This window comes from Mesoplodon bidens (genome assembly GCF_964165515.1).
Source record: "Mesoplodon bidens genome assembly, chromosome: 14".
Classification (NCBI taxonomy): Eukaryota; Metazoa; Chordata; class Mammalia; order Artiodactyla; family Ziphiidae; genus Mesoplodon; species Mesoplodon bidens.
The window spans coordinates 76,122,959-76,136,122 of record NC_138170.1 but is presented as its reverse complement, the minus strand read 5'-3'; the positions used below and the strand labels follow the sequence as shown (position 1 = coordinate 76,136,122).

The following is a 13,164-nucleotide window of genomic DNA, read 5'->3' as shown; positions in this document are numbered from 1 at the left end:
AATAGTAGATTCCAGAAGATGATGGAGTAATATTTCTAAGCTTTGACTAAAAATAATTGGCAACCCAGACATCATTAAAATTATTCACTGGTTGGCAAGGCATTTTCAGACATATGAAGACTAAGAGTTTTCCACTCACAGACCCTCATCAAAAGCACTGTTAAAGGATGTCTTCAGCAAAAGAAAAATGAACTCAGGGAGAAGATGTGGGTAACAACAAACAGTGGCCAGCATAGAAACTGATAAAACATGTTTAGCTAATTTAATAAATGGAATGGAAAAAATTTGTATATAAATATCTTAATAATGCTTGATGGTTAGTATATGGTGATGATAATAAACTAAAACTCCCAAAGTATGCATGTAAACAGTTAAGGGTAACCACTAAAACATTAGAAATACAATCTCTATATTTAAAACCAATACATAAAATAAGAAAGTAAAACTATCAAACCGAAAGAATACAGGAAGGTGAAAGGTGGAAATAGCATAGAAAATCTTAGTAATCAAAAACACAAAATAAGATGTATGAATGAATCCAACTATATCAGTAATCATAATAAATGTAAGTGGATTAAACTCATTATTAAAAGACATTATATCAGATGAATAAACAAAATTCAACAATATTCTGCTTTATAGGGCATGTGCAGAATAAGACTATGTTAAGTTTGAAAATAAAGAGATTTAAAAGATTTAACCAGGCAAATATTTACCAAAGTGATGTAGCAAAATTAACAGAAGCAAAAAGGACTTTAAAACAAAAATCATTATTATGGAAAAGAGGAACACTGAATAATAATGAGAGGAAAAATCTACTGGTAAGATCTAACAATTATAAACTCTACCTTTTAAATAAACAAATCAAAGGAATCACCATACAATAATTCTTAAAACATTTTTAGAATATTATTAAAACAGAATAAAAATTAATGGGAATTGAATTATTCAATCTACAAATTGAAAGTTTCCAAATAACTCATGCAATTAAACCTCATTATATGAGTTTTTTTTTTTTTTTCAGAATTGTTAAAAACCGAATCAGAAATGGGGTTCATTGCTTTGAAATAGAATGGGAAAAGCCTGGTATGTATACACTTTAAGCAAAATTTATAACATCTGGTCATGTATGTTTAGCAAATATCATATACATAGGTAAAACATATGTATGTATATAAAAAGTAAAGACAAAAATATATCATATACACCAAGGATTAATTTCATAGTTTACCTGTGCTATGTAAACAGCCGTTGACTAATAGTAAATATTTAAAACTTAAGTAATTTTATTTCAATGTCTTAAATTGATATTTCTTTTGTAATTAATGTTTACGAAAACAATATGGAAATAGTTTTGATTTATATTTCTCAAGAAAATACTGCTACAAATGGTCTAGTCATTGGATTTCATTGTATAGCTGGGTCTAAAGAAATCAGGGTTTCTGAAAAGCACCTGGGGTGCTCTTCCTCTCCTTTCTTTACTCTGTTTAGTTTTCATGGGAATTTTTAATTTTTTTATTTTTGGCTGAGTTGGGTCTTTGTTGCTGCGCGCCGGCTCTCTCTAGTTGAGTCGAGCAGGGGCTACTCTTCGTTGTGGTTCACGGGCTTCTCATTGCGGTGGCTTCTCTTGTTGCGGAGCACTGGCTCTAGGCGTGTGGGCTTCAGTAGTTGAGGCTCGCGGGCTCTAGAGTGCAGCCTCAGTAGTCATGGCACACGGGCTTAGTTGCTCCGCGGCATGTAGAATCTTCCCAGACCAGGGATTGAACCCGTGTCCCCTGCATTGGCAGGCGGATTCTTAACCACTGCGCCACCAGGGAAGCCCTTCGTGGGAATTTATAATGGTCAAATTACTCTTCTCTTCTACAGGCAGAAATACAGTGAACTCTGAATTAGCCCCAACACTGAAGGCAAGGAAAGCACAGATCATTTAAAGTGGAAAATAATACCAAATTCATTTCTATTTGGCTTTGAAATTAGATTGTATAATTACATGTGAATGAGTGAGAGAACAGATTTGAAATGAAATGAAATGAAACGAAAGTTTTAGGTAACTTTGAAGAATTAAATGATAAAGAATTAGATAAGTCGTTCTAAGCAATAATAGGAAAATAGCTAAAGAATTTTGAAAACTGTTTAGGAACAGTTTTCAACCACCAACTGTAGTAGATTTTCAGGAAAGACAATGGCATTAACCCAGTTTGGCAGTGCATCTCCTTTGTTAAGAACTGAGGATTGGGTGCCCACTTTCACTTATCCTTGTAGGAGTCATCCCTTAAGGGAAAAAATGTACCCCACACTGCTTTAACTAAGAAATATTCTAAGTTCACTTGTTTCCATTGTTTCTGCTTTAAACTCATCAACTAATAGTTTCATTACAGTTTGGCTTCTTATGGAGTTTTGCCCTCATATACGATAAATACAAGAATCTAGTCTACTATTTACATATCTTATTGTAAGTTTACATATAAGCATTCTCATTTTCATTTATCAGGTGCTTGTGAGTCCAGTAAGCCCGGGTGTGTCCTCAAGAGGTTGATAACCTTTGAAACAACAATCTGGAAAATAGTGATAGTTTTGATGACCATTTCAATTCTGTCCTTTTCAGAAGCTACCACTAAAGAAAGCCAGTGTTTTAGGAAGTTTTAGGAAATTGTTTCCATGCTTTATCTGAAATTTTACACTTATTATATGAAATTAAAACAAACTAGCCTTATCTAAATAAAGTTTCCTATTCTCTAAGCTGCTCCTACCATCTATGAAGCAAGAGAAATTTAAAGTTCTAATTTAAAAGGAACCTCTTTTCAGCTCTTCCCAAGTGGAATAAAATCACTTCTGTACTAGTATCAACAGATTATTAGAATAGAGCTGTTGTAAAGCAAGATTTGCATGAATTATCCATTTGTGAATGACCTAGTTGACTTGGTAAACTGAAGTTACCTGGAAAAATGTAATATTTCAAATCTGAAATTAAAGCCGTTTTATTGTATTTTTAATCCTTTAGAACATTACGCTATAGAAGATAAACCTGGAGAATTGGTTTTACAAACAATAGAAGAAGAATCATTGTTTGAAGCAGCTTATCCTGAGATTGTTGCTGTTTACCAAAAACAAAAGTCACAAATTAAAGGCAAGAAACAGAAAAGTAAGTGTCACATTTGATGACTATTTAGTCTGCACATAAATATTACAAAAGAGCGACCCGTCTTATTTCAATCGATCTTGTCCAAATTTTGCTGAAAGTTCTGTAAAATCAAGAGTAAGGATTGTACTTTTTCTTCTTTGCCTCGACACAGTTTGTTTTAAAATCTAAAAGCCAAGAATAGACCATTCTGCTCTGAGTCTGCTAACTTAACTGTTAGTAATTACTAACCACTTATTGAGCAACTAGTATATATAACATATTTTGGATTATAAATACATTTTCTTTATTTCCCAGAACTCAGTGAGGAACTTACAACATTATTTTATAACATGCCACTCAATTATAACATTGTTTCCAAAATAAAATATTTTATAATATTTTATTAATAATTATTTTGTTATAATTATGTATAACAGTTTTCAGGAATGCTCTGAGACAAAAAAGGCAAAAATTGATCATACAGAAGATTTTTGATCTGAGCTCTTTAATTTGTTTACCCATATTAGGAGAATACAATAGATTTTAATTGTATTATATATTTTTTTTCTTTCAGGCATGAAAACTAAGTCTAAAGGAAACAGTTTGCCAGAATCAGATGATATGATGACTTTTCAATCACACATGACTTTAAAACCCACATGTGAAATCTTTTCTAAGCAGAATTCCAAGTTAAATTTGGAAATTTCCCCTGATTCTACATTACCCCAGGAATCTACTTCTGTGTCATTGAATACCTTGCTTTTACCTGAAGATGCTCCCTGTTTGAATACACAAGAACAGTTAATATCTTCTCCAAGACCTTTGGCCGTGCAGCAAATTAAAGCTATCAGTAAGTCTCTGATTGCAGAATCTAATCAACCCAGTACCTCATCCCATAATATATCTGCAATTGCTGATCTGCACTTGAGCACCATTGACTGGGAAGGGACTTCTTTTAGTAATTCTTCAGCTGTCCCAGGGAACACTTTTGCTCATGGTGTAAAATCCGAACTTGAAACAGCTATCCCTGATAGCTTTAAAAATATTACAGAGCAATTGTCATGTGAATCAGAATGGTGCACTACCAACATTAATAAACTGTTCGATTGGGATCTTCAAAAGACTGATCCTGAAGAGCACCTACTTTCTGGCATTACTGATCTACATCTTCAGGATTTACCTTTAAAGGAACGAATACATATAAAATCATCATATCCTCAGAATAATGGACAACCAGATAATGATCTGAAAACATTGTCCCTACTTACTGTACAAGGACACTGTATTGCTAATAGTAGTTCTGAATGTCTATCACATCTTTCAAAAGATCTTCTAGGAATTCATTTGCAAAATGAATCTAGAAACTGTAAAGTCCTAAAAGGAAACCAGCTGGTTCAAGAAAACTATAAAGCAAATACTTCTATACCTTATTCTGTCAATAACCCAATAGTAAAGACCTCCAATGTTAGAATTGGACCACCAAATACTGCTTTAGATTATAGGAGGAAAGTTGATGTGCAAACCACTCGGAAAACTGATATGAAGAAGAGTGTTTCCCTTGACAAACATTCCTCTGGTGAAGAAATTATCCCAGAGTCTGGGAAAGCTAAGTCCACAACTCAAAAAATGAAGCAGAGCTCTCAGAAACATAGCCCAGCCCAGTTCAAAAAAAATGATGCCAACAAATTGAGTAACCCTAAAGCACATATTAAAGAAACTGAACAGTGTGTCCAGCCTTATAAAACAGCTGGAAATGAAGAAACCTGTTTCCAAGATGCAACAAAAGGGTCTCTGAGTTTTCTACAGTGTCGTAAGGAAAAAGACGTCTCTGGTACCTGTTTGGATAGTCCTCTTCCTTTAAGTCAGAGATTAAAACTAAGGTTCCAAAACACCTGAAATTAAATTTAAAATATTCAAGTATAACTTAGTATTCTAGTACTGTTGGCATTAGCAGAAGCAGAAGGAAGGTATCTAGTTAATGTATAGTAGAAAAATTTAATGTGATTCTATATGTTGTGAGATACTTGACATTTTTTTTTTAGATACTTGACATTTTAATCAAAACTGTAATAAAAAATGTTACCTAAAACTTTGGTTTTAAAAGACGACCCTCTGCAGTGAAAACTTCAGATAATGTATATTTTTATAACATACTTTTTTCATTAAAAAAATCTTTATTGATTATTCTTAAGTTATATCCTTAAAATATTTGTATACTACTAGACAGAGTAAATGCTCCATTCATTTGCTCATTTCTACTCATTTCTTCCACAAGCCCCTAAAGCATTTTTTGATATTCCAGCTTGTTCCCAAGGGATAACTCTTTATAATTGCCTGCATTCTCACAACATCTTCTGTTGTGCCTTTCTGAGAGTTATATTTGCTTTCAATGTGAAGATACTTTCAGCTGCTCTTCCAGTTTCAATAATCTTATTCTCTTTTGTGAGGGACAAAAAAAATGGAAAAGGAGGATGATGATCAATATATATAGTGAAAATCATGGTTGTGGTAGCTGAATAAACTGAGGAAATCTACTTCTTATGTATCCCCAGAAGTCCACAGGTATGCCAAGTGGAAAAAGATTTGGAAAATAGAATGTATAACCAGAAAAAGATTTGGAAAATAGAATGTATAACCAGAAGCAAGATTAGGAACTTGCTCAGGATCATACATGTAATTAATAGTGGTATGGGAACCAGATTTCTTGCCTCTCAATTCATTGCTTTTTCTGTTAAAATTTTTCTTTGATAGCACTTTTTTCTTCCCCTTTTGTTTTAACAATGCATCTATACAATATCAACTACAGTACCTCCAAATAGTAAGCTATTCATTTATTTATTTAGCATTCAAAAAGTCTAGAGGGAACCAGATTGGAAAGATAAAAGTAAAACCATTGCTACTTGCAGATGACAAGATCTTGTGTTTATGAAATTCTGAGGAATTCACTAAAAGCTATTAGAACTGATAAATGAGTTCAGCAAGGTTACAGGATACAGGATCAATATATAAACATCAGTTGTATTTCTATACCCTTCTAATGAATAATACTAAATGAAATTAAGGAATTTTTTTTACAACAACAACAAAAAGAATAAAATACTTTGGAATAAATTTAATAATAGAAGTACAAAATTTTTACTCTGAAAACTATAACATATCATTGAAAGAAATGAAAGAAAACCTAAATAAATGAAAAGACATCCCATGTTCGTGGATCAGAAGACTTAATATTAAGATGACAATACTCCCCAAACTAATTTGCATATTCAATGCAATCCCCATCAATTCTGGCTAATTTCTTTGCAGAAACCAATAAGCTGATTCTAAAATATATACGGAAAATTAAGGGATACAGAATAGGCAAAACGATCCTTAAAAAAAAAAGAAATGGCAGGACAGGACTTGCCCTTTCTGATTCTGATTTCAAAACTTACCACAAAGCTACAGTAATGAAGAATGTGTTGAATGGCATAAAGGTAGACATACAGATCAGTGGGATTAGAACTGAAGGTCCAGAAATACGTCCTCACGTTTATGTTCAGTTGATTTTCAACCAGAGTTCCAGGACAATTCAATCGGGAAACAGTAGTCCTTGAGCAAATTCTACTGGTACAACTGGATATCCACATGCAAAAGAATGAAGTTTGATCTCCACCTCATACAATATAAAGAAACACACAAAAATGGGTCAAAGACCTAAATGTCAGATCTAAAACTATAAAACTCAGAAGAAAACATTGACATAAATCTCTGTGACTTTGACTTAGGCAAGAGTTTCTTAGATATGACACCAAAAACAGGCAAGAAGAAAAAATAAATTGAACTTCATCAAAACCAGAAACATTTGTGCTTCAGGGGACATCATCAAGAAAATGAAGAGACAGCCCACAAAATGGGAGAAACTATTTGTAAATCATAAATGTAATAAAGGGGCTTATATCTAGAGGGACTCATGTAAAGAACACTTACAACTCAATAATAAAAAGACAAAAGTGGGTAAAATATCTGAATAGATATTTCTTCAAAGAAGATATACAAATGGCCAACAAGTGGATTAAAACATTCTCAACATAATTAGTCATCAGAAAAATACAAATCAAAACCACAAAGAAATGCCACTTCACAACAAATAAAATGGCTAGAATCAAAAAGACAAAGTGTTTGGTGAGGATGTGAACCCTCATAACCTGTTGGTAGGAATGTAAAATGGGTCAACCACTATGGAAAAAGACTGTTGGTTTCTCACATGGTTAAACATAGTTAGCATATGATCCAGCAAATCCACTCCCAGGTGTATACCCAAAAGAAATGAAGACACACCCACACAAACTTGTAAATAAATGTCCATAGTGGCATTATTCACAATCGTCTAAAAGTGGAAACAATTCAAATGCCCATCAACTGATGAATGGATATACAAAATGTGGCATTTCGATACAACGAAATATTGGCAATAAAAAGAAATGAAGTGCTGTTACATATTACAATGTGAAGTTTGAAAACATGCTATGTGAAAGAGACCAGTCACAAAAGACCATATATTATATGATTCAGTTTTATAAAGTGTTCCAAACAGGCAAATCTATAATATATAGAAACACAAAGTAGACTCATGGTTGCCAAAGGCTGGCAGGGAGGGGAGGTTGAGGAAGGAGAAGGGAAATAACTGCTTGTAAGATGGGTTTTGGGGGGAGTGGGTGATGATGAAGATGTTCTAGAATTGATTGTGATGATTGTGAAAGTTTGAATATACTAAAACCATTGAATTCTGCAATTTAAGTTGATAAATTCTGTGGTATGTGAATTATATCGCAATAAAGCAGCTTTAAAAACAAAAAGAAATTGTGGAGAGTTTTACCTGTCCAAACTCTTTAATATCTAAAATGTATATAGTCTAACCTCACTGTCATATATGCACTGCCATCATTATTGTCTAGATTTGAAAATAAGTCCAGAAAAGTGAAGAGATTTATTTTCCCAAGACCGGAGATGGAATTGTGTTTATTTATCTAGTATTTATTTCATTATGCCATGTTGTAAAATTAGGATCAAATTTGGAATACATTTGAAGTTTTGTGCTTTTCTGAAGTTATGATCTTGGGGTTTTTTTGAAAATTCTAAAAATATATAAAGTACTTTGAATCAAGTGTAACATTGTTTTAGAAAAGTGTCTTGTCTGCAGAGAACTTAATATATATAAAATGTTACTGGGCAAGGAGAGTACTAAATAAAGGCAGTCAGTCCGCTGCTCTCAAGAAACCCACCTATTCTAATTGAACTGATACATTTTTTAAAACCTAGTGATTATTTGTATTGATATAAGTGTATACCTTTGAGCAATGTGGAGGATTAGGGGCACCAACACTTACCCCCACGCTGCACAGTCAAAAATCCTTACAGAGCTTTACAGTCGGTCCTCCGTAATTGCAGTTACACATCCCAGACTCAACCATCCACAGATCATGTAGTACTGTAGTATGTATTTATTGAAAAAAATTTCGCCTAAGAGTGGATCTGCGCAGTTCAAACCTGTGTTGTTCAAGGGTCAACTGTATTTACTTTTTAAGGTAATACTTCTGTGTGGTTAATTAAAAAGGTGAAACAGTACAAAAATACAGAGAGTGAAAAAGTCAATCTCCTTTCCATCTTTAATGCTCAGACTCCAATTCTTGCATCTAGAGGCAAACACAGTTTCTAATTTCTTGTAGATCCTTCCAGAGGTGTTCTGTACCAACATATTAATGTATCTTAGAAATTTCCCATATCAGTAAATATGATGTCTCACTCTTTAATGACATCAATATCCCTATGTGTATATCTTTGCTCAGATGCCTAGAGCTATATAGTAGATGTGAATGTCATGTTTGATTTTAACTGTTGATAAATGTACAATTGAAACATTTTTAAATCTCTAGAGCTAACTAAACTATTGAAATTCAGATATGTGAACTAAATCATGTGAATGCTTTTAAAACTCATATTTGACTTTGCTGTAAGCTTCCTCTTTTAAAATTTTCCCATTTGCCCTTAAATAGTTAAGCATAATTGTAAATGACATGAATTTACATATGAAAATAATAAATGTACTTTGAAGACCTGACATTAGAAAAAGCTGACAGTATGGCTACCAAGAGTGTTATTTCCATGGTAAAATCACATTTTAGAGTTTGACCAGTTTTGAACTAGTACCACATATTTTTAGTAATCTCAATTTTAAATGCCCATGTAATGTAAGTTCTTAATTTTTCAAGGAAACATGCTTTTGACATAAATTGGACATTAATTACTTCGTAGGTGTGTGTACAGCTCTAAGTTCTGAGGTTAGAGTTGTACAAAGACCCAATACTCTACATTGAAGGGGATGAGTATGAAATTTTACTTTGGAGTAATTAATTTTGTTTTGAACTGCTCACCTGATCCCACACCCAGTCAATTTATGTTCTCAGAAATAAACCTAAAGACTCAATTCCTTTTTCACTGACTTTTTTTCTTTTTTGAAGTTTAATTTACATACAGCAAAATCCACTCATTTTAAGTGTAAAGTTTGATGAATTTTGGTAATTGTATACAGTTGTGTAACTTCCACCACAATCAAGATATGGAAAAGTTCCATCACCCCTAAGTTTCCTTACGTTCCTTTGCAATTAAGCCTCTCTCCCAAGCCTTGATCCCAGACAACAACTGGTACTCTTTTCTCACTATGGTTTGCCTTTTCTAGAATTTATATACATGGGACCATATAGTATATAGTCTCTGTATTTGACTTTCTACTTAGCATGTTTTTAAGACTTATCTATGTTGTCTATATTAATATCTTGTTCCATTTCATTGTAGAATTGTATGACATAATATTAATATACCATAATTTTTTATTCTTTCATCAGTTGATGGAAAAATAAGGTTGTTTTCACATTTTGGCTATTATGGATAGTGTAGCCATGAATATTCAGATATTAGGTCTTTAGGTGGACACACATTTTCATTTCTTTTGGATAAATATCTAAGAGTGAGATTGCAGGTTCATATGATCAGCATATGTTTAATTTTTTAAGATACTACCAAACTCTTCCAAAGAAGCATTGTGTTCCCACCATAAGGGTTTCAATTATGCTACATTATCACCAAAACTTAATATTGTCAATCATTTTCACTTCAGTCATTCTAATTAGTGTAGTGGCATCTCATTGTGGCTATATTTGTCTTTTCCTGATAACTGGTGGATTAATTAACATGTGCATATTGGTCATTCATATATCTTCTTTTGTGAAATTCAATTCTTTTTGCCAATTTTTAAATTGGGTAGTTTGTCTTCTTGTTATTCAATTATAAGTGTTCCTTATTTTTTTCTAGATACAAGATGTGTTTTGCAAAAATTGTATCCCTGCGTCTGTCATTTTTTTTTTTTTTTTTTTTTAAGAAATTGTTGGTGACTTCTTTTACCCTGTAAACCCCTGCCCTCCCAGAGGCAGGGGATGTGTTTTTTTTAATTATTTTTTATTTTTTTTATTCTTTTTTTTTCTTAAGACCATACTTCGTTCAGATTTCTTTTGCTTTTATTTTTTTTAAATTTTATTTATTTATTTATTTATGGCTGTGTTGGGTCTTCGTTTCTGTGCGAGGGCTTTCTCTAGTTGCGGCAAGTGGGGGCCACTCCTCATCGCGGTGCGCAGGCCTCTCATTATCGTGGCCTCTCTTGTTGCGGAGCACAGGCTCCAGATGCACAGGCTCAGTAATTGTGGCTCACGGGGCTAGCTGCTCCGCAGCATGTGGGATCTTCCCAGACCAGGGTTCGAACCCATGTCCCCTGCATTGGCAGGTAGATTCTCAAACACTGCACCACCAGGGAAGCCCCCTGTGTCTGTCATTTTAACTGCGTCTTTCAAAGAGCAAAATATTTAAAATTTTAATGTCTACTTTATTAATTTTTGTTTCCAGTGGCCTATTTAAGATATCTTTATCTAACCTAGTGTCCCAGATATTTTTTTGTTTTCTCCTACAAGTTGAATGGTGTTTACCTTTTATATTTGGGTCTGTGGTTCATTTCAAGTTAATTCTTGTGTACAATGTGAGGTAAGGATTGAGGAAAATTTTTTTCCCATACAGATATCCAGTTGTGCCACCATGATTTGTTGAAAAGACATCATTTCCCTCATTGAATTACCTTGGCTCCTTTGTTGAAAATCAATGGACCATATAAGAGTGGGTCTATTGCTGACCTATTCTTTCCATCGATCTGTATGCCTTTCATCACTCCAATACCACACTGTTTTGATTACTGTAGCTTTACAGTAAGTCTTGAAATCAAGTACTGTATTTTTGTTCATTGCTTGTATTTTCCTGTCAAGATCACCAACTGACCTTCATGTTACTAAAGGTAATAAACAATTTACAGTCTTAAATTTAACTTTCTGCAGAATTTGGGACTATTGAGCTTCCCTCTTTCTTGAAAATTTATGTTCTCTTGTTTTCCATGTCAACACTGCCTCTTGGTTTATCTCCCACATTCTTGGCTATCGTTTTAAACTCCTCATAGGCTTAAATATCCATGCTCATTAAATACTTGTGTTCCTTCAGTTCTCTCTCTGGCTCTATTCTCTCTAGATGTTTTCTATACTCATGACTTCAACTGCTTATGTGCTTATGACTCTGATATAGATCTTTGGCCAAAGCTTCTCTCCTACTCTATAGATCTGCCCATTTTACCAATTTCTGACATCACTGGGGATGAGTATGGTAATAGAGATGACAGAGGCTCTGAGGTGCTCGACACGCCTAACCCGGGATGTAGTTCCAAGCCTTGCTGTAACTGGTTCCTAGTTGCAAGTGAAGTCATTTTGGTAGTGTACATTCATTCAACCCAGAAACATTTATTCAGAGTCAAATGAATAAGTATTACACACATCAAATGCCAAGGGCTGCCAGGAAAGACAAAGTGGAGTAAAGCCCAATTTTTACTTTCAAGGAATTGACAAGCTAGAGCAAGGTAGGGCAGTGTGGCATATTTGCATCCAAGAAAAAAACTATATTGGCTAGCACAGAATTGTTAAATGAATGCAGTAGGCAATCAATATTACAGGAATCTTTCAGGGGAGGGAAGATTCTTTTAGCAAACTAGAAGCATTTGGGCTTTGAAGTATAGGCAGCAGTATGATTGGCAGAATTGGAGCAGCATTACCAGCAGAAGATATTTCAATGAATGAGTGAATAACTTGAAGTAACCTTGACACAGATGAAAGAATGAGAGTTGGCATGTTTAGGGAATGGTGAAAAAATCCCTTTTAATTGTGGAGTTATTTGGAACTCCAGTCTCTAGAGAACAAATTGCTATGCAGGCAAAGGAATCACCAGGAACTGAGGAGAAGTAATGAGGAATCTGGAGCAGAAAGCAAGCTAGGCTATCTTAGGGCAAAGAGAAAAAAGAAATATAGCAAAGAACCTGACCAGGATGCTAAAGGATTCTGAGTGTATAAACCACATATAAAAGTTTATGTGTGTCCTTTTTGACCCACCTCCTAGAGAAATGGAAATAAAAACAAAACTAAACAAATGGGACCTAATGAAACTTAAAAGCTTTTGCACAGCAAAGGAAACCATAAACAAGACAAAAAGACAACCCTCAGAATGGGAGAACATATTTGCAAATGAAGCAACTTACAAAGGATTAATCTCCAAATTTTACAAGCAGCTCATGCAGCTCAATATTAAAAAAACAAAAAACCCAATCCAAAAATAGGCAGAAGACCTAAATAGACATTTCTCCAAAGAAGATATACACGTTGCCAACAAACACATGAAAGGATGCTCAACATCACTAATCATTAGAGAAATGCAAATCGAAACTACAATGAGATATCACCTCACACCAGTCAGAATGGCCACCATCAAAAAATCTACAAACAATAAACGCTGGAGAGGGTGTGGAGAAAATGGAACCCTCTTGCACAGTTGGTGGGAATGTAAATTGATACAGCCACTATGGAGAACAATATGGAGATTCCTCAAAAAACTAGAAATAAAACTACCATATGACCCAGAATCCCACC

The 13,164-nt window shown here is 33.9% G+C and overlaps 1 protein-coding gene across 3 annotated transcripts in view; it reads left to right on the top strand.

Annotated features, from left to right (window-relative positions):
- Positions 1-7,940, top strand: part of GEN1 (GEN1 Holliday junction 5' flap endonuclease) — a 32,071-nt gene extending 24,131 nt beyond the window's left edge. For all 3 annotated transcript variants that reach the window (XM_081254069.1, XM_081254067.1, XM_081254068.1), the window contains 3 exons: positions 1,025-1,086; positions 3,002-3,142; positions 3,696-7,940. In XM_081254069.1, coding sequence (XP_081110195.1) covers positions 1,025-1,086; positions 3,002-3,142; positions 3,696-5,017 — 1,525 coding nt within the window. In that variant the 3' untranslated portion in view covers positions 5,018-7,940. The remainder of the gene's footprint in view (positions 1-1,024; positions 1,087-3,001; positions 3,143-3,695) is intronic.
- Positions 7,941-13,164: the final 5,224 nt, after the last annotated feature.